The 23,894-nt window shown below is 50.0% G+C and overlaps 2 protein-coding genes and 1 long non-coding RNA gene across 3 annotated transcripts in view; 2 read left to right on the forward strand and 1 right to left on the reverse strand.

Moving 5' to 3' along the window:
• Positions 1-223: 223 nt before the first annotated feature.
• Positions 224-11,465, reverse strand: LOC118771055 (mitochondrial inner membrane protein OXA1L-like). Its single transcript, XM_036518923.1, has 10 exons — positions 11,345-11,465; positions 10,111-10,245; positions 9,123-9,411; positions 8,845-8,988; positions 8,507-8,592; positions 7,682-7,846; positions 7,430-7,534; positions 6,859-7,021; positions 868-948; positions 224-620 (listed from the first exon to the last, which is right to left on the reverse strand). Exons 1-10 carry the CDS (start codon positions 11,453-11,455, stop codon positions 481-483), a joined length of 1,419 nt encoding a protein of 472 aa, XP_036374816.1. The 5' UTR covers positions 11,456-11,465; the 3' UTR covers positions 224-480.
• A 2,246-nt stretch (positions 11,466-13,711) lies between these two features.
• Positions 13,712-14,684, forward strand: LOC118771102. Its single transcript, XR_005004596.1, has 3 exons — positions 13,712-13,807; positions 13,987-14,046; positions 14,604-14,684. It is a non-coding gene; the product is annotated as an uncharacterized LOC118771102 (long non-coding RNA).
• A 7,407-nt stretch (positions 14,685-22,091) lies between these two features.
• The window catches only part of mmp14b (matrix metallopeptidase 14b (membrane-inserted)), a 16,913-nt gene continuing 15,110 nt past the window's right edge, over positions 22,092-23,894 (forward strand). Inside the window, 1 exon segment of the mRNA XM_036518871.1 lies at positions 22,092-22,657. Within this exon segment, the coding sequence (XP_036374764.1) occupies positions 22,556-22,657 (102 nt within the window). The 5' untranslated portion in view covers positions 22,092-22,555.

Here is a 23,894-nt window from a genome sequence, read left to right on the forward strand (position 1 = left end):
GTGGTTCACAGGCTTTGTCACCAGCTCCCTCTGCTGCTACAGAGCGGCGTACAGGTCCTGTCTGAGACCCGCTGCAGGCCCGGCACTGTAGGGGCTCTGATCCGCACAGACTCTTCACTCACTCACTCAGTCACTCGCTGACTCACTCACTCACTCAGTCACTCGCCGACTCACTCACTCACTCGCTGACTCACTCACTCAATCACTCACATGCTGACTCACTTTCATACTCACTCACACACTTTTACACCCATTCACTGACTTACCATCACACTGATTAACTCACTCACTTGCCTGTACACTCATTCAGTCACTGACTTACTGACTGAATCACTGGCTCACTTTCATACTCACTCACTGAATCACTCGTTCACTTTCATACTCACTGACTTTCACACTCATTTGCTCGCTACTCTTCCACTTTCCACTCTCCTTATTAATATAAGAGAGTGGGAAAAGGCTCCTCCCTCCAACAGTGCACTATCCAATTGTCTCCTCCCATGGTCTCTTCTTCCCGCTGCTTGGCTCCGCCTTTGCCTGGGTATTGGCTGTTTTGTCTGTTGCCGCGGACGTGGCAGTCTGCTGCAGGGGATTGTGGGCGAAAGTTTGCCTGAGGGGGCCTGAGGGTGAGGACCAAGATGCAGTACAGATGAGTATGGATACGGAATACGCACACACGCACACACACGCACGCACGCACGCATGTGCACGTGCGCACGCACACACACACACACACACACACACACACACACACACACACACACACACACACACACACACACACACACACACACACACACACACACAGAGTCAGGTGTGTGGGGGGGGTTAGAGTCAGGTGTGTGTGGGGGGGAGGCGGTCTCTCACCCCTGGCTGCAAGGTCCAGGTGATTCTTGATCCTCCTCTCTCTCTCCTGCAGCTGCTGGGAGAGCTGAGCATTCTTCCAGCCTGAAACAGACATTAACACAGCACTGCCTCAGCATTAACACATTAACACAGCACTGCGTCAGCATTAACACAGCACTGCCTCAGTATTAACACATTAACACAGCACTGCCTCAGTATTAACACAGCGCTGCGTCAGCATTAACACATTAACACAGCGCTGCGTCAGCATTAACACATTAACACAGCACTGCCTCAGTATTAACACAGCGCTGCGTCAGCATTAACACATTAACACAGCGGTGCGTCAGCATTAACACAGCACTGCTTCAGCATTAACACATTAACACAGCACTGCCTCAGTATTAACACAGCGCTGCGTCAGCATTAACACATTAACACAGCGGTGCGTCAGCATTAACACAGCACTGCTTCAGCATTAACACATTAACACAGTGCTGCGTCAGCATTAACACAGTGCTGCGTCAGCATTAACACATTAACACAGTGCTGCGTCAGCATTAACACAGCACTGCTTCAGCATTAACACATTAACACAGCGCTGCGTCAGCATTAACACATTAACACAGTGCTGCGTCAGCATTAACACAGCACTGACACACAGCTAACACACGTCTGACAGGGCGCAGACGCAGCATTGGGAGGTGCCAGAGGGGCGGTAGCAGGGTGGTTATAGGGGCAGTTGTGGGGTGATAGCAGGGTGGTTATAGGGGTAGTTGTGGGGTGGTAGCAGGGTGGTTATAGGGGCAGTTGTGGGGTGATAGCAGGGTAGTTATAGGGGCAGTTGTGGGGTGATAGCAGGGTGGTTATAGGGGTAGTTGTGGGGTGATAGCAGGGTAGTTATAGGGGCAGTTGTGGGGTGATAGCAGGGTAGTTATAGGGGCAGTTGTGGGGCGGTAGCAGGGTGGTTATAGGGGCAGTTGTGGGGTGATAGCAGGGTGGTTATAGGGGCAGTTGTGGGGTGATAGCAGGGTGGTTATAGGGGCAGTTGTGGGGTGGTAGCAGGGTGGTTATAGGGGCAGTTGTGGGGTGATAGCAGGGTGGTTATAGGGGTAGTTGTGGGGTGATAGCAGGGTGGTTATAGGGGCAGTTGTGGGGTGATAGCAGGGTGGTTATAGGGGCAGTTGTGGGGTGGTAGCAGGGTAGTTATAGGGGCAGTTGTGGGGTGATAGCAGGGTGGTTATAGGGGCAGTTGTGGGGTGATAGCAGGGTGGTTATAGGGGCAGTTGTGGGGTGATAGCAGGGTGGTTATAGGGGTAGTTGTGGGGTGATAGCAGGGTGGTTATAGGGGCAGTTGTGGGGTGATAGCAGGGTGGTTATAGGGGCAGTTGTGGGGTGATAGCAGGGTGGTTATAGGGGCAGTTGTGGGGGTGATAGCAGGGTAGTTATAGGGGCAGTTGTGGGGTGATAGCAGGGTGGTTATAGGGGCAGTTGTGGGGTGGTAGCAGGGTGGTTATAGGGGCAGTTGTGGGGTGATAGCAGGGTAGTTATAGGGGCAGTTGTGGGGTGATAGCAGGGTAGTTATAGGGGCAGTTGTGGGGTGGTAGCAGGGTAGTTATAGGGGTAGTTGTGGGGTGGTAGCAGGGTGGTTATAGGGGCAGTTGTGGGGTGATAGCAGGGTGGTTATAGGGGCAGTTGTGGGGTGATAGCAGGGTAGTTATAGGGGCAGTTGTGGGGTGATAGCAGGGTAGTTATAGGGGCAGTTGTGGGGTGATAGCAGGGTGGTTATAGGGGCAGTTGTGGGGTGGTAGCAGGGTGGTTATAGGGGCAGTTGTGGGGTGATAGCAGGGTAGTTATAGGGGCAGTTGTGGGGTGATAGCAGGGTAGTTATAGGGGCAGTTGTGGGGTGGTAGCAGGGTAGTTATAGGGGTAGTTGTGGGGTGGTAGCAGGGTGGTTATAGGGGCAGTTGTGGGGTGATAGCAGGGTGGTTATAGGGGCAGTTGTGGGGTGATAGCAGGGTAGTTATAGGGGCAGTTGTGGGGTGATAGCAGGGTGGTTATAGGGGCAGTTGTGGGGTGATAGCAGGGTAGTTATAGGGGCAGTTGTGGGGTGATAGCAGGGTGGTTATAGGGGCAGTTGTGGGGTGATAGCAGGGTGGTTATAGGGGCAGTTGTGGGGTGATAGCAGGGTGGTTATAGGGGCAGTTGTGGGGTGATAGCAGGGTGGTTATAGGGGCAGTTGTGGGGTGATAGCAGGGTGGTTATAGGGGCAGTTGTGGGGTGATAGCAGGGTGGTTATAGGGGCAGTTGTGGGGTGATAGCAGGGTGGTTATAGGGGCAGTTGTGGGGTGATAGCAGGGTGGTTATAGGGGCAGTTGTGGGGTGATAGCAGGGTAGTTATAGGGGCAGTTGTGGGGTGGTAGCAGGGTAGTTATAGGGGCAGTTGTGGGGTGATAGCAGGGTGGTTATAGGGGCAGTTGTGGGGTGATAGCAGGGTAGTTATAGGGGCAGTTGTGGGGTGATAGCAGGGTAGTTATAGGGGCAGTTGTGGGGTGGTAGCAGGGTAGTTATAGGGGCAGTTGTGGGGTGATAGCAGGGTAGTTATAGGGGCAGTTGTGGGGTGATAGCAGGGTAGTTATAGGGGCAGTTGTGGGGTGATAGCAGGGTAGTTATAGGGGCAGTTGTGGGGTGATAGCAGGGTAGTTATAGGGGCAGTTGTGGGGTGGTAGCAGGGTAGTTATAGGGGCAGTTGTGGGGTGGTAGCAGGGTAGTTATAGGGGCAGTTGTGGGGTGATAGCAGGGTGGTTATAGGGGCAGTTGTGGGGTGATAGCAGGGTGGTTATAGGGGCAGTTGTGGGGTGATAGCAGGGTGGTTATAGGGGCAGTTGTGGGGTGATAGCAGGGTGGTTATAGGGGCAGTTGTGGGGTGGTAGCAGGGTAGTTATAGGGGCAGTTGTGGGGTGGTAGCAGGGTAGTTATAGGGGCAGTTGTGGGGTGATAGCAGGGTGGTTATAGGGGCAGTTGTGGGGTGATAGCAGGGTGGTTATAGGGGCAGTTGTGGGGTGATAGCAGGGTAGTTATAGGGGTAGTTGTGGGGTGATAGCAGGGTGGTTATAGGGGCAGTTGTGGGGTGATAGCAGGGTAGTTATAGGGGCAGTTGTGGGGTGATAGCAGGGTAGTTATAGGGGCAGTTGTGGGGTGGTAGCAGGGTAGTTATAGGGGCAGTTGTGGGGTGATAGCAGGGTAGTTATAGGGGCAGTTGTGGGGTGATAGCAGGGTAGTTATAGGGGTAGTTGTGGGGTGATAGCAGGGTGGTTATAGGGGCAGTTGTGGGGTGATAGCAGGGTAGTTATAGGGGCAGTTGTGGGGTGATAGCAGGGTAGTTATAGGGGCAGTTGTGGGGTGGTAGCAGGGTAGTTATAGGGGCAGTTGTGGGGTGATAGCAGGGTGGTTATAGGGGCAGTTGTGGGGTGGTAGCAGGGTAGTTATAGGGGCAGTTGTGGGGTGATAGCAGGGTGGTTATAGGGGCAGTTGTGGGGTGATAGCAGGGTAGTTATAGGGGCAGTTGTGGGGTGGTAGCAGGGTAGTTATAGGGGCAGTTGTGGGGTGATAGCAGGGTAGTTATAGGGGCAGTTGTGGGGTGATAGCAGGGTAGTTATAGGGGCAGTTGTGGGGTGATAGCAGGGTAGTTATAGGGGCAGTTGTGGGGTGGTAGCAGGGTAGTTATAGGGGCAGTTGTGGGGTGATAGCAGGGTGGTTATAGGGGCAGTTGTGGGGTGATAGCAGGGTAGTTATAGGGGCAGTTGTGGGGTGATAGCAGGGTAGTTATAGGGGCAGTTGTGGGGTGGTAGCAGGGTAGTTATAGGGGCAGTTGTGGGGTGATAGCAGGGTAGTTATAGGGGCAGTTGTGGGGTGATAGCAGGGTAGTTATAGGGGTAGTTGTGGGGTGATAGCAGGGTGGTTATAGGGGCAGTTGTGGGGTGATAGCAGGGTAGTTATAGGGGCAGTTGTGGGGTGATAGCAGGGTAGTTATAGGGGCAGTTGTGGGGTGGTAGCAGGGTAGTTATAGGGGCAGTTGTGGGGTGATAGCAGGGTAGGTTATAGGGGCAGTTGTGGGGTGGATAGCAGGGTAGTTATAGGGGCAGTTGTGGGGTGATAGCAGGGTAGTTATAGGGGCAGTTGTGGGGTGATAGCAGGGTAGTTATAGGGGTAGTTGTGGGGTGATAGCAGGGTGGTTATAGGGGCAGTTGTGGGGTGATAGCAGGGTAGTTATAGGGGCAGTTGTGGGGTGATAGCAGGGTAGTTATAGGGGCAGTTGTGGGGTGGTAGCAGGGTAGTTATAGGGGCAGTTGTGGGGTGATAGCGGGGGAGGTATAGGGGCAGTTGTGGGGTGGTAGCAGGGTAGTTATAGGGGCAGTTGTGGGGTGATAGCAGGGTGGTTATAGGGGCAGTTGTGGGGTGATAGCAGGGTAGTTATAGGGGCAGTTGTGGGGTGGTAGCAGGGTAGTTATAGGGGCAGTTGTGGGGTGATAGCAGGGTAGTTATAGGGGGCAGTTGTGGGGTGATAGCAGGGTAGTTATAGGGGCAGTTGTGGGGTGATAGCAGGGTAGTTATAGGGGCAGTTGTGGGGTGGTAGCAGGGTAGTTATAGGGGCAGTTGTGGGGTGATAGCAGGGAAGGTTATAGGGGCAGTTGTGGGGTGGTAGCAGGGTAGTTATAGGGGCAGTTGTGGGGTGATAGCAGGGTAGTTATAGGGGCAGTTGTGGGGTGATAGCAGGGTAGTTATAGGGGCAGTTGTGGGGTGATAGCAGGGTAGTTATAGGGGCAGTTGTGGGGGGGATAGCAGGGTAGTTATAGGGGCAGTTGTGGGGTGGTAGCAGGGTAGTTATAGGGGCAGTTGTGGGGTGATAGCAGGGTAGTTATAGGGGCAGTTGTGGGGTGATAGCAGGGTGGTTATAGGGGCAGTTGTGGGGTGATAGCAGGGTAGTTATAGGGGCAGTTGTGGGGTGATAGCAGGGTAGTTATAGGGGCAGTTGTGGGGTGATAGCAGGGTAGTTATAGGGGCAGTTGTGGGGTGATAGCAGGGTGGTTATAGGGGCAGTTGTGGGGTGATAGCAGGGTAGTTATAGGGGCAGTTGTGGGGTGATAGCAGGGTAGTTATAGGGGCAGTTGTGGGGTGATAGCAGGGTAGTTATAGGGGCAGTTGTGGGGTGATAGCAGGGTAGTTATAGGGGCAGTTGTGGGGTGGTAGCAGGGTAGTTATAGGGGCAGTTGTGGGGTGATAGCAGGGTGGTTATAGGGGGCAGTTGTGGGGTGGTAGCAGGGTAGTTATAGGGGCAGTTGTGGGGTGATAGCAGGGTAGTTATAGGGGCAGTTGTGGGGTGGTAGCAGGGTAGTTATAGGGGCCGTTGTGGGGTGATAGCAGGGTAGTTATAGGGGCAGTTGTGGGGTGATAGCAGGGTAGTTATAGGGGCAGTTGTGGGGTGGTAGCAGGGTAGTTATAGGGGCAGTTGTGGGGTGGTAGCAGGGTAGTTATAGGGGCAGTTGTGGGGTGGTAGCAGGGTAGTTATAGGGGCAGTTGTGGGGTGATAGCAGGGTAGTTATAGGGGCAGTTGTGGGGTGGTAGCAGGGTAGTTATAGGGGCAGTTGTGGGGTGGTAGCAGGGTAGTTATAGGGGCAGTTGTGGGGTGATAGCAGGGTAGTTATAGGGGTAGTTGTGGGGTGATAGCAGGGTAGTTATCGGGGCAGTTGTGGGGTGGTAGCAGGGTAGTTATAGGGGCAGTTGTGGGGTGGTAGCAGGGTAGTTATAGGGGCAGTTGTGGGGTGATAGCAGGGTAGTTATAGGGGCAGTTGTGGGGTGATAGCAGGGTAGTTATAGGGGCAGTTGTGGGGTGATAGCAGGGTAGTTGTGGGGCAGTTGTGGGGTGATAGCAGGGTAGTTGCGGGGCAGTTGTGGGGTGATAGCAGGGTAGTTGCGGGGCAGTTGCGGGGTGGTAGCGCCATCACTCTGTACCGGTCTTGATGCTCTTGATGAAGCCCTCGGAGGGCGGCATGGCAGCGGGCGGGTGGGTGATCCGCTCAGGGATATTCAGCCTCTGTCTGACCGCCGGGTGCCTCAGCAGGGCCACCTGACCCAGCGAGAAGACGTTAGAGGTCAACCAGTAGGTGAATACGGCCTGCAGGGGGAGACAGAGAGGGGAGTTACACAGGAGGCTGTGCTGAATACGGCCTGCAGGGGGAGACAGAGAGGGGAGTTACACAGGAGGCTGTGCTAAATACAGCCTGCAGGGGGAGACAGAGAGGGGAGTTACACAGGAGGCTGTGCTGAATACGGCCTGCAGGGGGAGACAGAGAGGGGAGTTACACAGGAGGCTGTGCTGAATACGGCCTGCAGGGGGAGACAGAGAGAGGAGTTACACAGGAGGCTGTGCTGAATACGGCCTGCAGGGGGAGACAGAGAGGGGAGTTACACTCATTCATCAGCCCAGTTTACACTCACAGGCAAAGCGCTTTAAATACCGAACTGTGAATGCGGAGAGATACAGGGACACAAAGAGAAGGAGAGAGACACAGGGTAAACTGACCGTGGGGAAGTTGATAGTGAGGGGGAGGATGACGAGGGGCATGACCCTGAACACGGTCTTCATCGTACGCAGGTTCGGGTTATCAACGCCAGACTCCGCCCCCAGCTGACACAAAGAGACAGAGGAGCTGTAATTGACTCTTTACACTGTAGTAGCACGTCTGTCATTAACTGTAAGTTAATAAGAGGATCTTCGCCAGGAACACGCTCTAACTGCACATATACAGAGCCCAGCTCTGAGGGACTACTTTACCTCCAGGACAGCAAACATAGTTCCAGTCACTGCCAGCGGAAGGATATAGTATGGATCAGCCGCAGTGAGGTCAGTGAACCACCACAGTCCCCCGCTTTGCATGCTGGGAACTGGAAGGTAGGACATCTTCCTGAGGGCGATGAAGAAGGAGATGAAGACAGGAGCCTGCGAGAGAGAGGGGGGGTCTCATTAATGCCAAACACAGCCGACTGAGGGAGGGGGGGGGGTCTCATTAATGCCAAACACAGCCGACTGAGGGAGGGGGGGGGGTCTCATTAATGCCAAACACAGCCGACTGAGGGAGGGGGGGGGGGTCTCATTAATGCCAAACACAGCCGACGGAGGGAGGGGGGGTCTCATTAATGCCTAACACAGCCGACTGAGGGAGGGGGGGTCTCATTAATGCCAAACTCAGCCGACGGGGGGGGGGGGCTAATTAATGCCAAACACAGCTGACTGAGGGAGGGGGGGGTCTCATTAATGCCAAACACAGCCGACGGAGGGAAGGGGGGGTCTCATTAATGCCAAACACAGCCGACTGAGGGAGGGGGGGTCTCATTAATGCCAAACACAGCCGACTGAGGGAGGGGGGGTCTCATTAATGCCAAACACAGCCGACTGAGGGGGTGGGAGGGGTCTCATTAATGCCAAACACAGCCGACTGAGGGAGGGGGGGGGTCTCATTAATGCCAAACACAGCCGACTGAGGGGGGGGGGGGGGGTCTCATTAATGCCAAACACAGCCGACTGAGGGAGGGGGGGGGGGACACTGATCAAACACAGACAGATGGAGACAGGGACAGACAGACGGACAGACGGACAGACCTGCACGAGTGGGACCAGGAAGCCACGCAGGGGGTTCACATCGTGCTTCTTCTGGAACATCATCATTTCAGAGTATGCCTTTGAGTCTGAGAGAGAGAGAGCGGGAGGGAGGGAGAGAGAGGGAGGGGTGGGGGGGGAGATGTCATGACATTACATTTTTATAATGGCCATAAAAAGATGAAAAAAAGACTTTGAAAACCATTCCACTAAAGAAGAGGGAGGAGACTGAGGCAGGAGGAGAGATAAAGGAAGCAGAGAGAGAGAGAGAGAGAGACAGGGAGAGGGAGAAATGGAGAGGGAGACAGGGAGAGGGAGAAGGGACAGCCGGACGGACTCACACTCAAACTTGTTGCCGCTGCGCTTGGCCTCGTTCAGGCTGTTGGTCAGCTTGGTCATCTCCGGCAGCACATTGTTAAGTTTGGCAGCTTCTCGCTGCCCCTTCACAATGATTGGGAAAACTGCACACCGGGCCAGCACCGTGCCTGAGAGAGAGAGGGAGGGAGGGAGAGGGAGGGAGAGAGAGCACCATGCCTGAGAGGAGCAGACCAGAGTGAGGTGCAAGTTCAGTGAGTGAAGAGACCGGCCCCCCCCGCGCTCATGAGGCAGCAGGACTCACCAGCGACGATGGCAGCCCACCAGGGCAGCCCTAAGTCCACATGCATGAACTCCAGCACGTTCTGAACCAGCCCCACGGGGGTGTAGCTCCCCAAACCCAGCTCTGCCAGGCTGGGCTCAGGCCCCACCCCCTGCAGCACATCCAACGCTGTGGGGGCTGTCTCTGTGGCCTGCTCTGCTATTGGTGAGGGAATTACAGGGGCGGGCTCCAGCGTGGGGCTGGGATTGGCTGTGGGGCTGGGGGTTGAGTTTAAGGCGGGGCTGGAGGTGGTAACCATTTCAGCTGGAGCCTGAAAAAAAAAAAGGATCTGTGAGCAACAGCATCCTTCCTCTCTGCTCCCTTTCTCTTTCTTTTTTCTCCCTTTCTTTGCTTTTCTCTGTTTTTACTTTCATTTTTTCTCTTTACACTGCATATTACACATGAATATATATCATTTCATATGTTATATATGGTGTCTGTTTAATTTAGTTTTCAAATAAAATATGATAAGCCATTGCAGCAGTCCTGGAACTACTTTGGTCTTGAGATAACCTGGCAATTCCTTAGACAGTGAAGAAAAAACTCTTCAGACTAAAGGTCAGGAGTGTTCTGAAAAATACTAATAATCTGCCCCCCCCCCCCCCCCTTTTAAATTAAATCATCAGACACCACATGGTAACAGCGTTGAGAAAGTTCATTCTACTGCTGATCTCCTACAAGACAAACCCAGCTCAACACCCAATTACAAAACCAAACCTTCATCAGAATTACAACCCCACAAATTTGCAAAGATTGGCTCTGTATGCGTTACCTGGGAGACCCCTCATATCACTCCATCAAAACCCAGGTCAAAGGTTCTCCATGGTAACGAGGCATTCAGGTCTGTATGCCACATTACATCACAGCGGAACTCTGCAACAATGAGCTCGCCAGCAGTTCCCATGGCAACCGGAACTCCGCGCTCCGTGTGAGGGAATGAAGGATTCCCTGCCCAGCAAGTCCCACCCACCTGCGAGCTGTTCTGCCTGACTGACAGGGCGCTGGCCAATGACAACACCCCCCGGTGACGTCGTCCCAGCATAGCGGTGGTCATGTGACTCCGGCCTCCTCCAATGGTGTGAAGCAGTGAGATGCTCTGCAAACACTGCAGTGACAGGGAGGGAGAGAGAGAGCCTTACAGCGCAGCACACAGGAAACAGTGACACCATCTCAAGAGCCTCCTACAGCTGGTCTCTAACACAGGGATAAGTACAAGCACAGAGTACAACTATTTCAACAGAAGCCTTCTAATCACAGATTTCCATGTACTTGCCTGTTAGAGCACGTCACCAGTTTCATTTATACACCTCAGGAAAACAATGCACCATCACTTAATTCTTCTTACCGTGTACTACTCTGCGCTCAGTGACTCAGTTCCCACAGAACCGTGCGAAAGCGGGCCCCGACGCAATTAATGCGCGTCATCGGGTCTTCCATTAAAGCGACGTGTCTGTGTGCCTTCTTACATTATGGGATGTCTTCAGTCGTGCACCACTTTCTCCGTCAGCCTCAATGCTGTTTCTATCAGCGCAGTTTTCCGCGGTCGCTGCGCCGGCAGCCCGGGGGGGCAGAACGCGGTGCAGCCCCCGCAAACGCACCGGCTGCGGGAATGCGCGACTCACCCTCCAAACGCAAAAGGTTTGAAATACCCATTAACGGGGTGTGAGGGGAGAATCCCATGAGTCTGAGTTAGGAAAGGTGGTGGGGACTGGAGGTTGTAAACGAGACAGAGAAATACTGTACTCCCCTGAAGAACACATTGTTCAAGAAATTGGAGAAAAACGCAAGCATATGAGAAGATATGTGAGCAAAACAAATTATGATGACGCCAATAAATTTTTCGTTGTGAGTTGGCAAGCTACCAGAAGTGTAACTTGAAGCTAGTGTGTACTGTATACCCTAGCTTGCTCGAATAGCTACGTGCCTTCTCATAGATAATGCCGACCATGGGTAACATCTCAGGCAGGCTGTTGAAAGGCCGAGTCTGACCACAGTTCTACCACAAACTAGGAGAACCCAAACGCAGATTAAAGCTAAAACGATCAGGTAAAGCATGGTTTTACCCTCGGAAAAACATGTCCTTCTTCGAATCACATGCACACGGACAAAGTCATTTCCAACCACACAGTAACGTTTCCGTACGGCTATGCCAGCCTGATGCCGGAGTTAACGCACACACACACGGGTACTGAGAGGGCTCCTACCGGGCTCTGTGTCGCCGGGAATCGATGCACACCGGTGCCCAAGCTGTCCGTGTTTCTCAGCAAACATCTTGCGAAGTGACCCGACGCCACTCGGTTTCTGAGCGCAGCCATTTTCAGAGGAAGAGCGTAAGTACGGAAAGAGCAGAGGGACTAATAGAGCTCATCAGTCGACCTGCCTTCAGGAAATGTCGATGTGGGAAGTGCAGATACACACACGCTTGTGACAGGTTTTGGAATATGTCGCCGAATCTGCATTCGCTCTCACCATTGAACGGAACATCCGACGTTGAGCTGTTTACTTTGACAACAGCCTATCGCAAGGGTACATATTTACTGGTAAAACACTGTATGAAATGGAAGTAGAGAAAAACATTACTTCAGCAACTGCTTATATACCACAAAATAGCAACGTAAAAGGGAAATTATTTTATTAAAAATATAACGTGACTTGTATTAAATTCTCGGAATGGATGTGTTGCTGTTCTGCTCCTGACTTTTGCATCACTACATTATGACACGTCACTTTTACACTGTGATATTTGTGTTTCCCAGACAAGCTGCGGTCATATACACATCCCCCAGCTGGAGCACTCACCCTCCTCTCCCTCTCTGACCTGTCCTTCTTACATTTCACACAATCTGTGTCATTTTTATGAGCAACAAAATCAATAAAAATAAAGTCTGCTACAAAATCATTAACTAACGAATCACATTATGGTTAGTTTGTTGAAATATGCATTTGCAGTGATCATCACGTTTCGAGAGCTGCTCCTTTTAATTCAGCTGTTGGAGCCACTGAGGTACGCAACTAGCTCCTCATGGGTTAAAATGAATTATTTGCTCTCAATTCACTTCACAAAATGCTGTTAGCATTAAAGTATACCATTTTTACCAAGAAAGATATCCGGTATGAACATTTTTCTTCTATGCTTTTTGTTCCTGTTCAGGCATATGCATAAATATGACGGAAACGGTAGTCTATATGTGCTCTTTAAAAACACATTAAATGGCGATTAGATGCATGAAGTTATAATTAGCGAAAGTAACCAGCTATCTGCTATCAGCACAGTGTAGCTATGTGTGGCCATTTCTCTCCAGCGCCTGAAGGTGTCACTGGATAAGTTCAAGCAGGAGGCGACTATCCTGAGAAAAGAGGCGGAGAAAACCCAGTTGAGGATCCAGGTGCTCAGCAAACATCTCAGGACACAGAACCAACAGCTGGACAAGGCCAGGGAGCAGGTTGGCTGCTAATACACAATATACACATTCACATCTACACACTTAGCCAGCCCTCTGACCCAGAGCACCTTACACAGTGACATTACACGATTGTGGGAGGTCAAATGAGGAGTCACCCCGAAGTGAAGACAGCCGTCTGAAGCGGGGAGCAGCAGGGAGCAGAGGGGAACAGCGGGGAACAGCAGGGAGCAGCCGGGAGCAGCAGGGAGCAGCAGGGAGCAGAGGGGAACAGCAGGGAACAGCGGGGAACAGCGGGGAACAGCAGGGAGCAGCCGGGAGCAGCCGGGAGCAGCAGGGAGCAGCAGGGAGCAGAGGGGAACAGCAGGGAACAGCAGGGAGCAGTGGGGAGCAGCAGGGAGCAGCAGGAGCAGCAGGGAACAGCAGGGAACAGCAGGGAGCAGCAGGGAGCAGCGGGGAACAGCAGGGAGCAGCAGGGAGCAGCGGGGAACAGCGGGAAGCAGTGGGGAGCAGCAGGGAGCAGCAGGAGCAGCAGGGAACAGCGGGGAACAGCAGGGAGCAGCGGAAATAGTGTCTCTGACCAAAATAGTAAAGAGGAAATAGTGTCTCTGACCAAAAATAAAATATATAACAAAAATATAAGTGTACAAGGGTAAACAATGCTTTTTATAATCTAGTTAGTATTTCATGCTTACAGATACTCATTAATTACAGCATTAAATTCAACTTATCCCCTGGAGTAAAGTTTGAATAAAAAAGGTCAATAAAGTAGGTGGAACTACTGATTATTAATTTACCACCACAGAGAGCAGCACTGCCTTGAATAGATGGGATACATTAGTCCTGTGGATAACACAGCAATCAGAACTTAGCTTAGCAATAGATGGCAACCAGCTCCTGGATTTCAGGCAAACAATTATCTGCTATTAATTGCTTGGTTGAGTATTTTTCGATTACAGAGACTGACCACAGGAAAGGGGGTAGTTTGGGAAGCAACATTAGAATGCTGCGCTTTCACTTCAAACCTGTTAAATGCGAGTCCTGGCTCCAATCCAGGCTCCATTTCGGGTTTTCTGGTGTGCCTTTTGCCACCGATTCTCAGGTAAGCTGCCACTCCTGACAGGGAAGGGCTCTGCTCCATCATAACATCATAACTCTCCTCCTTGTTTTCAGACTGCACAGTACCTTACACTCATCTGCTTCTGAGCTCGCATTGGTATTCGTGGGAAGAAGCAAGGGTTAGGCTGCGTATGGTGTCATGAAAAGGTAAAAATTTACTGTTGCTATGGTCACTGAACTCTTGATTTTCTTGGGAAATGGGAAAATGGTGATGACAGATGTTTCAGTTTTGCTGAAAGGAGAATATTTTCTGTGTGAAATGGTAGCTAGATGATGTTGTGTAAATATAATTTTGATTTTAAAGACAGTAAAATGATTCCTTGCAGTCTTTTGAAAGGAGGACCACTGACAGGCCCGAGAGGAAAAAGAGCCAGTGTCAATGGCTGGTGAGTCTCAGTTTCTGAATTTCATGTAGTCGTTAAAAACTTCTTTCTTTCCCTTTCCCTTATAATAGCGACATTATCGACATTCACTAACTCAGATCTCAATCAGTGCCCAGGGATCAGGCTTTTACCAGTGTATAAACCTGTTGAGCATGTTTTACACGCACATACCTTTGGGTGTGGCTAGATACTGATGAGGGTGTTAAACCGCATATAGATGAACTTAAGACTTTCAAATTAAATGCTGGCTTTTTACTTCCAACACATTATGTTTCTTGTCCTATACGTAAATAATGGTTTCCTGTATTTTCCTTCCAGTACTTCATTATTGTGATGTAGTTTATATTCGTGCACCAATCACTTCATCTGCTGCCCTCCCTTTAACCAATGACCAGTGAGCTCACAGATTAGCTGTGAGGAATATATAGCACTATTGGAAATGTCCTTTATTTGCTAAATACAGACCTATATCCTCCTGCAAAAAGGCATTTCAAATCCAACTGTTTATTCTCAGGGGATGAAGCCATAACATGCACTGTATTTTCATTTTTTTCTGACAGAGGGAATACAGAATTTCAGGATTGTCTTACTGGGTGGGAGATGGGCTGGGAAGAGCTCAACTGGAAATACCATTCTCCGCAGAAAGGCAATTGCAGAAGGGAAACAGACTGTTGTGTGTGCCAGAGAAGAGGGGGAGGTGGCTGGGAGGCGAGTGAGTGTGGTGGACACATCAGGCTGGCACCAGGTTCCAGCAGGAGAGACTTCAGATGAAGTTAAAGATGAACTTAAAAGGAGCGTGACACTGTTTGATGATGGTGGGCCTCATGCTCTCCTTTTAGTCCATCCCATGGGATCACCATTCGAAAAAAGACACAGAGTAGCCATGGAGGAACACTTGGAGCTAATCAGTGAGAACGTCTGGAGGCACACCATAGTGCTCTTCTCCAGAGGAGACTGGCTGGGAGACACAACCATTGAGCAGTACATTGAGAAAGGAGGGGAAGATCTAAAATGGCTTCTCGAGAAATGTGGGAACAGGTACCATGTTCTCAACAATAAGAGTGATGACATCACTCAAGTCACAGAGCTGCTGGAGAAGATAGAGGAGCTGGTGAAAGAAGTCCATGAGATACGGGTCAAACGAAGGAATAGCAAAGAGCTGCCTCCCAACAGTGAGTATGGCTGACAGTGATTGGCTGTGAGTGTGGCTGTCAGTGATTGGCAGTGAGTATGGCTGACAGTGATTGGCTGTGAGTGTGGCTGACAGTGATTGGCAGTTAGTATGGCTGTCAGTGATTGGCAGTGAGTATCGCTGACAGTGATTGGCTGTGAGTATCGCTGACAGTGATTGGCTGTGAGTGTGGCTGACAGTGATTGGCAGTGAGTATTGCTGACAGTGATTGGCAGTGAGTGTGGCTGACAGTGATTGGCAGTGAGTGTGGCTGTCAGTGATTGGCAGTGAGCGTGGCTGTCAGTGATTGGCCGTGAGCATGGCTGTCAGTGATTGGCTGTGAGCGTGGCTGACAGTGATTGGCAGTGAGCGTGGCTGTCAGTGATTGGCAGTGAGTATGGTTGACAGTGACTGGCAGTGAGTATGGCTGTCGGTGATTGGCAGTGAGCGTGGCTGACAGTGATTGGCAGTGAGCGTGGCTGACAGTGATTGGCTGTGAGCGTGGCTGTCAGTGATTGGCAGTGAGTATGGTTGACAGTGATTGGCAGTGAGTATGGCTGTCAGTGATTGGCAGCGAGTATGGCTGACAGTGATTGGCAGTGAGCATGGCTGTCAGCGATTGGCAGTGAGTATGGCTGTCAGTGATTGGCAGTGAGCGTGGCTGTCAGTGATTGGCAGTGAGCGTGGCTGTCAGTGATTGGCTGTGAGCGTGGCTGTCAGTGATTGGCAGTGAGTGTGGCTGTCAGTGATTGGCAGTGAGTGTGGCTGTCAGTGATTGGCAGTAAGTGTGGCTGTCAGTGATTGGCAGTGAGTGTGGCTGTCAGTGATTGGCAGTGAGCGTGGCTGACAGTGATTGGCAGTGAGCGTGGCTGTCAGTGATTGGCAGTGAGTATCGCTGACAGTGATTGGCAGTGAGTATCGCTGACAGTGATTGGCTGTGAGTATCGCTGACAGTGATTGGCTGTGAGTGTGGCTGACAGTGATTGGCAGTGAGTATTGCTGTCAGTGATTGGCAGTGAGTGTGGCTGACAGTGATTGGCAGTGAGTGTGGCTGTCAGTGATTGGCAGTGAGCGTGGCTGTCAGTGATTGGCCGTGAGCATGGCTGTCAGTGATTGGCTGTGAGCGTGGCTGACAGTGATTGGCAGTGAGCGTGGCTGTCAGTGATTGGCAGTGAGTGTGGCTGTCAGTGATTGGCAGTAAGTGTGGCTGTCAGTGATTGGCAGTGAGTGTGGCTGTCAGTGATTGGCAGTGAGCGTGGCTGACAGTGATTGGCAGTGAGCGTGGCTGTCAGTGATTGGCAGTGAGTATGGTTGACAGTGATTGGCAGTGAGTATGGCTGTCGGTGATTGGCAGTGAGTGTGGCTGACAGTGATTGGCAGTGAGTATGGCTGTCAGTGATTGGTTGTGAGCGTGGCTGTCAGTGATTGGCAGTGAGTGTGGCTGTCAGTGATTGGCAGTGAGCGTGGCTGACAGTGATTGGCAGTGAGCGTGGCTGTCAGTGATTGGCAGTGAGTATGGTTGACAGTGATTGGCAGTGAGTATGGCTGTCGGTGATTGGCAGTGAGTGTGGCTGACAGTGATTGGCAGTGAGTATGGCTGTCAGTGATTGGTTGTGAGCGTGGCTGTCAGTGATTGGCTGTGAGCGTGGCTGTCAGTGATTGGCAGTGAGTATGGCTATCAGTGATTGGCAGTGAGTGTGGCTGACAGTGATTGGCAGTGAGTATGGCTGTCAGTGATTGGCTGTGAGCGTAGCTGACAGTGATTGGCAGTGAGCGTGGCTGACAGTGATTGGCAGTGAGTATGGCTGTCAGTGATTGGCTGTGAGTATGGCTGATTATTGCATGTTCAGTGTTTTCAGTCTGCTTGTGGAAAATGGCAAGGCTGGAAATCTGAAGTGATTGGCAGAAGGTTACTGTCATGCTTATGCTTTCCTGTGAGAAAATGAAATGCTGTCTACAGCTTTAAAGTTATGAATGTTATATAAACTATATATATATAGTACAAGGTAAGTGCAGAGAGTCACAGAGAACATCCTTATGTTTTCCAGTGGATGGAGAAACGCAGCTGAAGTTGGTGAACGTTTAGCAGGAGAGACTCAAACGGACGCCAGTGATTTTGCCTGATTCTGGGGAAGTTCTGGGGAGATAAGTCTTTTCATACATAAGGTGCTGTATATACATGTATATTTCTATGTTCCAACCTTTAATGTCTGGGTATTTAAATGCATTTGTATTTTTTAATTATATTTTTCTAGTGCCAAGAAAGTTTACATACTCATTTGGTTTATGCAAATTAGACAATGGAAGACACAAAGAAGCTTTCTGATTTTGGTATAGAACATATGTCTTGATGGTGATGGTCTTGATACGTCAAGACATACGTCTTGATCCAATCTGATGGTGGTCATCTGCTGTGACCACCATCTGCCTCCTCTCTGAAAAATGACAAAAACAAGAGCTCCTCACTTAATGAGCTGCTTCCATCCAACATAAATCTTAATCATGTTTTTCCAGGCCTTTTCTAGAAATTGTGTGTTTTTATAAGTATGAGAGAGGGAACTCCATCAAATTAGAGGTGGGAGAGAGGGTTGCAATATCAAATTATCTGAAGCAAAGAAATCCATTTTGCTGGATCCTGGTTTTTAGTGTCATATCACTTGGCCTAAAACCAAACTGATTACATTCTTGAGATGGTCACATGCAAATGTTTTCTCAGAAGAGACCCAAAGACATGCCTTTGAAACAAACATGCAGAACAACAGGAAAGAATTGTTTACATACTTTGTGAAAAGAAACATAAGTTCATTACAATTTTATGATATCGAACAGATGGCAAGTTGCTTGAAATGACAACATTTTAAGGTCCAAATTCTTCATTTTAATGTAGAAAAGCCTGATGCCAAATGTGTTCTGATTTTATTTGTTCTTGTTTGTGCTTGTTGTTTCTTTAATAGAAATTAAAGGATATTTTATTCCAAAGCAATTTATGATACATACACTCATGGAAGTGGATGATGGTTGACCTTAAATTACCCTGTCTGACCATAGTTTGTTTTTCTTTAGAGATTTTTCCATCATATATCAGCTCATCACTCCCTGTCTAGCAGGTGCAGATGAACTGGCAGGGTGTCGGAATTTCATCCTGCTTTTGAAGTTCTGTACTGTAGACAAGTCTCTCTGATCATCAGACTTATTAGATGATGTTTAACGTTTCTGATTATGATTACACGGGGGGGGGGGGGGGGGTACCTGTTGTATGTGCTTTATGTGCATTGGTCTTCAAGTGCAATTAATAAATGACTTTGCTGTATTAACCTCCTAAATGGACTTTTTTTTTGCGTTGCACTTGATCACCCAGGATCAGAGCAACTGATGAAAAGGCTTAAATACACCAATGCATAGAATTATTAGTGATGAGCCTACATGCTAGAACTCTTCTTATGACATGCAAAACACTAACATGACTGTTTCTCTTAGAAAACCTAGAAATTGTGAAAAAACGCTTGAGTAATCATGGCAATGCACTGTCACCATTATCAGTACAGACAGGTGTGTATGGGCTGAATTCCCCAGTGAGACTGTAGGCTGTAGGACCTGTGTGTGTGTGTGTGTGTGTGTGTGTGTGTGTGTGACTGACACACTGCTGGTAAACACTGGGGTAAGAGGCAGAAGAGATGAAAAGTTCAAGGTGAGGACTGCTCAGGTGAGCTGATCAGTGTGTCTGAGGTTTCACCTTTATCAGTGAGACCAGGTGCAAAGAATGGGTAGAGTTTCCCAGGGAAGCAGACACCAGTGAAGCTGTAGATATGAGATCTGGCTTCCGCACTGTAAAAGGAGACCCGACCCCCCTCATAATCCAAAAACGCCCCCACCTTCTTGGGCCTGTGACTGAGGGAGATGGGGACACGGTGTCCACTGAAAGCCATGTACTGATTCCCATGTTTCAACCCCACAGTCCAGAAACCATTATCGGGACTGAGGGCTGTTTTACCCACCTTCCTGTACACAGACACTGAGGCAACCCCTAAAGCCCACTCCGCCACGGCCTTCACCTGCACCTCAAAGTCTTCCAGAGGAGCATCCTGTCTTTGCATCGGGTCCCTCCAGTTTAAGCTCAACTGTGGAACGAACAAAAACAAGCATTCAGTTACTCCCATATGAAGTGAAACAATTTTACACACTCAGAGGCCTCATGGTGCCTCTTCATCTGGGCACTTTGGCATGTCTGTGCATTTGTGTTTGCCAGGAGCAGCAGCAGCTACTTGGAGGATCTTGGAAGTAAGAACCAGCAGCAAATGTGACCGTACGTGCCCATGCTGTAAGTGTGTGAGAAAGCAATGGTATGTGTCAGTGAAAGAGAACGAATACGCAATACATACATGTGAATCCTTGTTTTTTGATTTAATTACATCCTTGTTAATTAGACAATTTCACTTTGTATCTGTCGCAAGCACACAAACTGCAGACAATCTGCGCTGTTTCGTGAGCATAATCATTTATTCTAATTACGCGATTGGTGTCGATTATTCTGTGAATTATTTGTTTATTGTTAAGCAAGGAGGGTAAAGGGGAACGGGTTGAAAGTAATGACAGATTTAAAGGTAGTGTTCGGGCTTCCCCTGTTTCCAGCTCACCAGCCGCCACTGATGGTTTGTTTTGGTGTAAGAATCTCTGGGTCGGGGCATATACCTCTCTTACCTTCACATACCTGGGTAGGTTAGCTGGGTTTTCAGGCCGGGGAGGTATGGTCCGTGTCCGTGACACTCGGGACGGAGCGGATCAATATGGTAATAATGGGTGGCATTTCGGCTGGCACTTCCTGTGTACGGGGTCAGCCTAAAATGATTCCGCAGTGCGCTGTGGGGTGATGATATCCTACACTGTAGTGAAAAGTTAAGAGCATTATTAGCAGCAGACAGTAGCAATTTGCGTTAACCGGGTCATAACTGAGGAGCGGGAGTGGTCTAGTGGTTGCTCCTCATTATAACATAGCTACGTATTTCTCTATACGCATTTACAGCATCTGCCACACACCATTAAACACGCTCTCTGCATACCGCGTCTCCCTTTGTGAAGGGCTCAACGGAGGGCTGCGTCTGGACTGCTTCTTGTCGCAAAGTAAAAACTAGAACGAGAACCAGCGTCTTCCCCGACTCTAGAAATCTTTCGAACTGGTTTCGTGAGTAACATCATGGATAGCTGACGGTTTTCTCCCAACAGCTGCAGTGCCTGTGTTGTACCAGTAGGTGGGGAACTAATCCAAATACTAATCACTTCCAACCTAGTCACGGGACAGGCGGGACCGCTGCCAGGAGGAGAACGCTGATTTTGGGGCAGGGATTCGGAAATCAGATAGTGCGGAGTGAACGCGTAAAAACCGAGGGGGGTGGGAATGGGTCTTTCTTACTGGAGTTAAAACAGCACTGCGCTTTAATGAGGAGGAAATACAGCTCGATACAGCGGTGACATCATGGGTTTGATTCCTGGGAGTTACGAACTGGAGTAAAGCGCTTTCGTCTTCCTATAAAAGCCCATAACAACTGTGTATATCTGTGCTTGTGTGTGTGTGTGTGTGTCAATATGTCACAAGCACACTGCCAGCTAACCCGTCAGACACGCACTGAACAGCAGATGTCGCTGTTTGCGCGTAAGTTTTGACACCGCACGGCCAACCAGCAGCAGCCTCGGAGGCAAGCTCGTCCAATGATAGATTTCTTTTTTCTTTATTTCGAGGAAAGAAACCCATTTTCTCGGCGTCTGTATTACGACACTTGAAAACTTTGACCCACTAACTTCTAGAGACACCAAAACATTGTTGGTGCTCTGGCGTAATCCCCCCACTACCCAAATAAAAAGGCTGCAGCTTCGGGGTCTGTTATTGATTACCGACTCTAATTAAATTTAGTTTATGATCTATTCTAATTTTTATCCAGTGGCAAAGCCTAGTTTAAAAAGTACTTAGCTGTGTTCCAAATGAATAGGTATTATATGTACCCTTAAGTGTACATATAATATATACATATATTGAATTCATGTAGGTAAGAGCCCTTCGAGTTGTTGGCGCGTACTGTATTTAAATTACAGATGTGGCAAACTGAAGACTTTAAACTGTCCACCCACTGTCCCTCAGGCATGTCGATGTCAGAAATGCCCGTGACGTCTGTCTGCACCCACGGTGAGGACCGTTGTGACAGAGAGGTGACATCATCGTCTGTCGGGTGACAATGCCCACAGCTGCATTATAGTTAGCAACGGAAATACTTTGTTCAGCCCACATTACCTTATTCAAAGTTAATTTTCTTTCATGCGGTTCATAAAGCGTCAGTGTATAGTTAGTGTGTGTGTACATAGCGCATGTATAGACAAAGCTGGTAAAGTTTACAAAAAAATATGTACAGGGTCTCGTTGTGAATATGATATTCACTAATATTTTAAATAATTTTGATGTTTCTTCAACGACCTGGTTGTGGTTTTACGAGAAACTGCGTTATGTACCATGTTAAGGTTGCCACGGATTTTACAACGAAGAAAATTAAATGACCACACAGACACACACACACACACACACACACACACACACACACACACACACACACACACACACACACACACACACACAGATGTTTCCATGATATTTTACATAAACAAACTAAAGTGTTGACGCGTCGTGGTGTGTCATGATGTGTCGCGAACTCGTGGAGGGTCGCGTCGCTGCGGAGCCGCGCGGTGCGCAGGGGGGGGACGCGCACATCTGGCGCAGGGAAGGGCGGCTTTTTCTCCTTCCTTTCCTGAGTTTTTGCGGAGTTAGCCACAAGGGACGGTAGAGCTACCACGTCTGCGAGAGAGAGAGAGGGAGAGAGGGAGAGAGAGAGAGAGAGAGAGAGAGAGAGAGAGAGAGAGAGAGAGAGAATAAGAATCAAAATAACTCGGCTGAAGAAAGAATCGGGGGAAGAAACAAAGGGAGGCAGAAACGGAAAGAGAGCAGACTGAGCGCGCAGGACGCTTGGCAATGCTGCTCCTTTAAGGCTGATCTCGCTTCTTTTTACGTGCAACTTTTTTCGTTAAACTTAACTTCTGAAAGACGGCGTTACCAACCGAGCAGCCACAAGAGCGCAATCTCCTTTAAAACGCAGCTTTGCTCTTTCGCTCTCGGGCGAAACACGTTCATTTATTTTTTGGCTGTTTTACTTTTTGAGAGAACAACAGCTTTTTCAGAGTTTCTCTCCGAGATTCGTTGTTTTGACATGTTTTGACAAAGAGGTAATAGAGGGGCACGGTAAGGCGAAAGTCAGAGAGGGAAAGGAGAGCCAGATCGCGGTTTTGTGGAGTGGTGTGCCAGGAATGGGACCCCGGCTCGAGGCGCTGTCCCAGCTGCTGCTGCTCGCGCTGGCATGCGGGCACTGCGCGCGAGGAGCGGCGCCACGGCACGAGGTCAAACCGGAGGTAGGTGTCGCGGGTCGCACAGGGATAGCATTCAATGCCAATGCTGGGAAAATCAAATAAAGCATGTTTATTTTTGGAAGGGATACAGGATGGGCCTAAATGCTAGCCCTGAAGACTGCTTTAAGGAGAACAGCGACAGGGAAGATGCATTCAGTGTTTTAGGGGAGAACAAAAATAAGTAAGAAAAATAACCACTTAAAGAAGGAGTAAAGAAGAGGGGGAGGGGAAGACAATGCCAGGGCTGGAGGCTGCCCTCAGGTCACTTGTGCTTTTTGCGGGTAAACCGTGGAATCGGTGGTATTGTGGGGTGTTGATGGGGGCGGCGTGCAGGTAGGGGCACACTCCACACCTCCATGTTGGCTGAGAGAAACAGGAAGGGAAGGGAGGGTGAGGCCAAAGAAAGAAACTGGATCACAAAGGAAGAGACGCTGAGTAAGCAAAAGAGGAGAAGAAGAGAGTGCAGCGGAGAGGAAAGCGCCGGCTCTGCCGGGGTGTGGAGGAAGGAGGCTCAGTCGGAAGGTTTAACCTGCACGGGCTGAACTTTTCAGCTGTGTCCATAGAGGGAGACGTGGGGGAGGGGTGGGGGGTGGGGGGTAGATTTATGAAGGGGGGCTGGAGAGGAAGCTGTGGTTTCTGGGTGACAGAGGACGTAAAGTCCCGTCTGAGCAGTTTCTTCTGAACCTCATTCTACACCACACACCAAACCCACACAGCCACACGCTAAACACACCAAACACACACACAGCCACACGCTAAACACACCAAAAACACACACAGCCACACACTAAACACACCAAACCCACACACAGCCACACGCTAAACACCTGCACTCTAAACCACAACTGTGCTACAGGCCTGCCCTCAGTGTGCAGCGCATGAAGAACTCCTCACAGTGTGACAGTCTTCACTCCCAGGAGTGTCAGTTTTTGCGTCGGCTGTGATGCGTCGGACCGTCTCGGCGATTTGACGTCAGAGAGCCAGAGCGTGGACAGTCTGCCGGTCAGTGTGTCAGGCGGGGGCAGCGTGTCACATCCTGTGGCTCTGTGGTCTGAGGGAAAAGAGGAAGAGGGCTGCCCAGCTTCCTCTGCACCAGGAAGACTGTTTGATCCATCACTGAGACCGCCACCCAGCCCTGCAACTCGACACCAGGAGAGCAGGAAGGTGGAGGTGTAAGAGGAGAGAGAGAGAGGGACAGGAGGCGGGGGTGGGGGGGGGGGGTAGAGGGCAGGAAGGAGGG

The sequence above is a fragment of the Megalops cyprinoides genome, chromosome 24 (genome assembly GCF_013368585.1).
Source record: "Megalops cyprinoides isolate fMegCyp1 chromosome 24, fMegCyp1.pri, whole genome shotgun sequence".
In the NCBI taxonomy this organism is placed as follows: Eukaryota; Metazoa; Chordata; class Actinopteri; order Elopiformes; family Megalopidae; genus Megalops; species Megalops cyprinoides.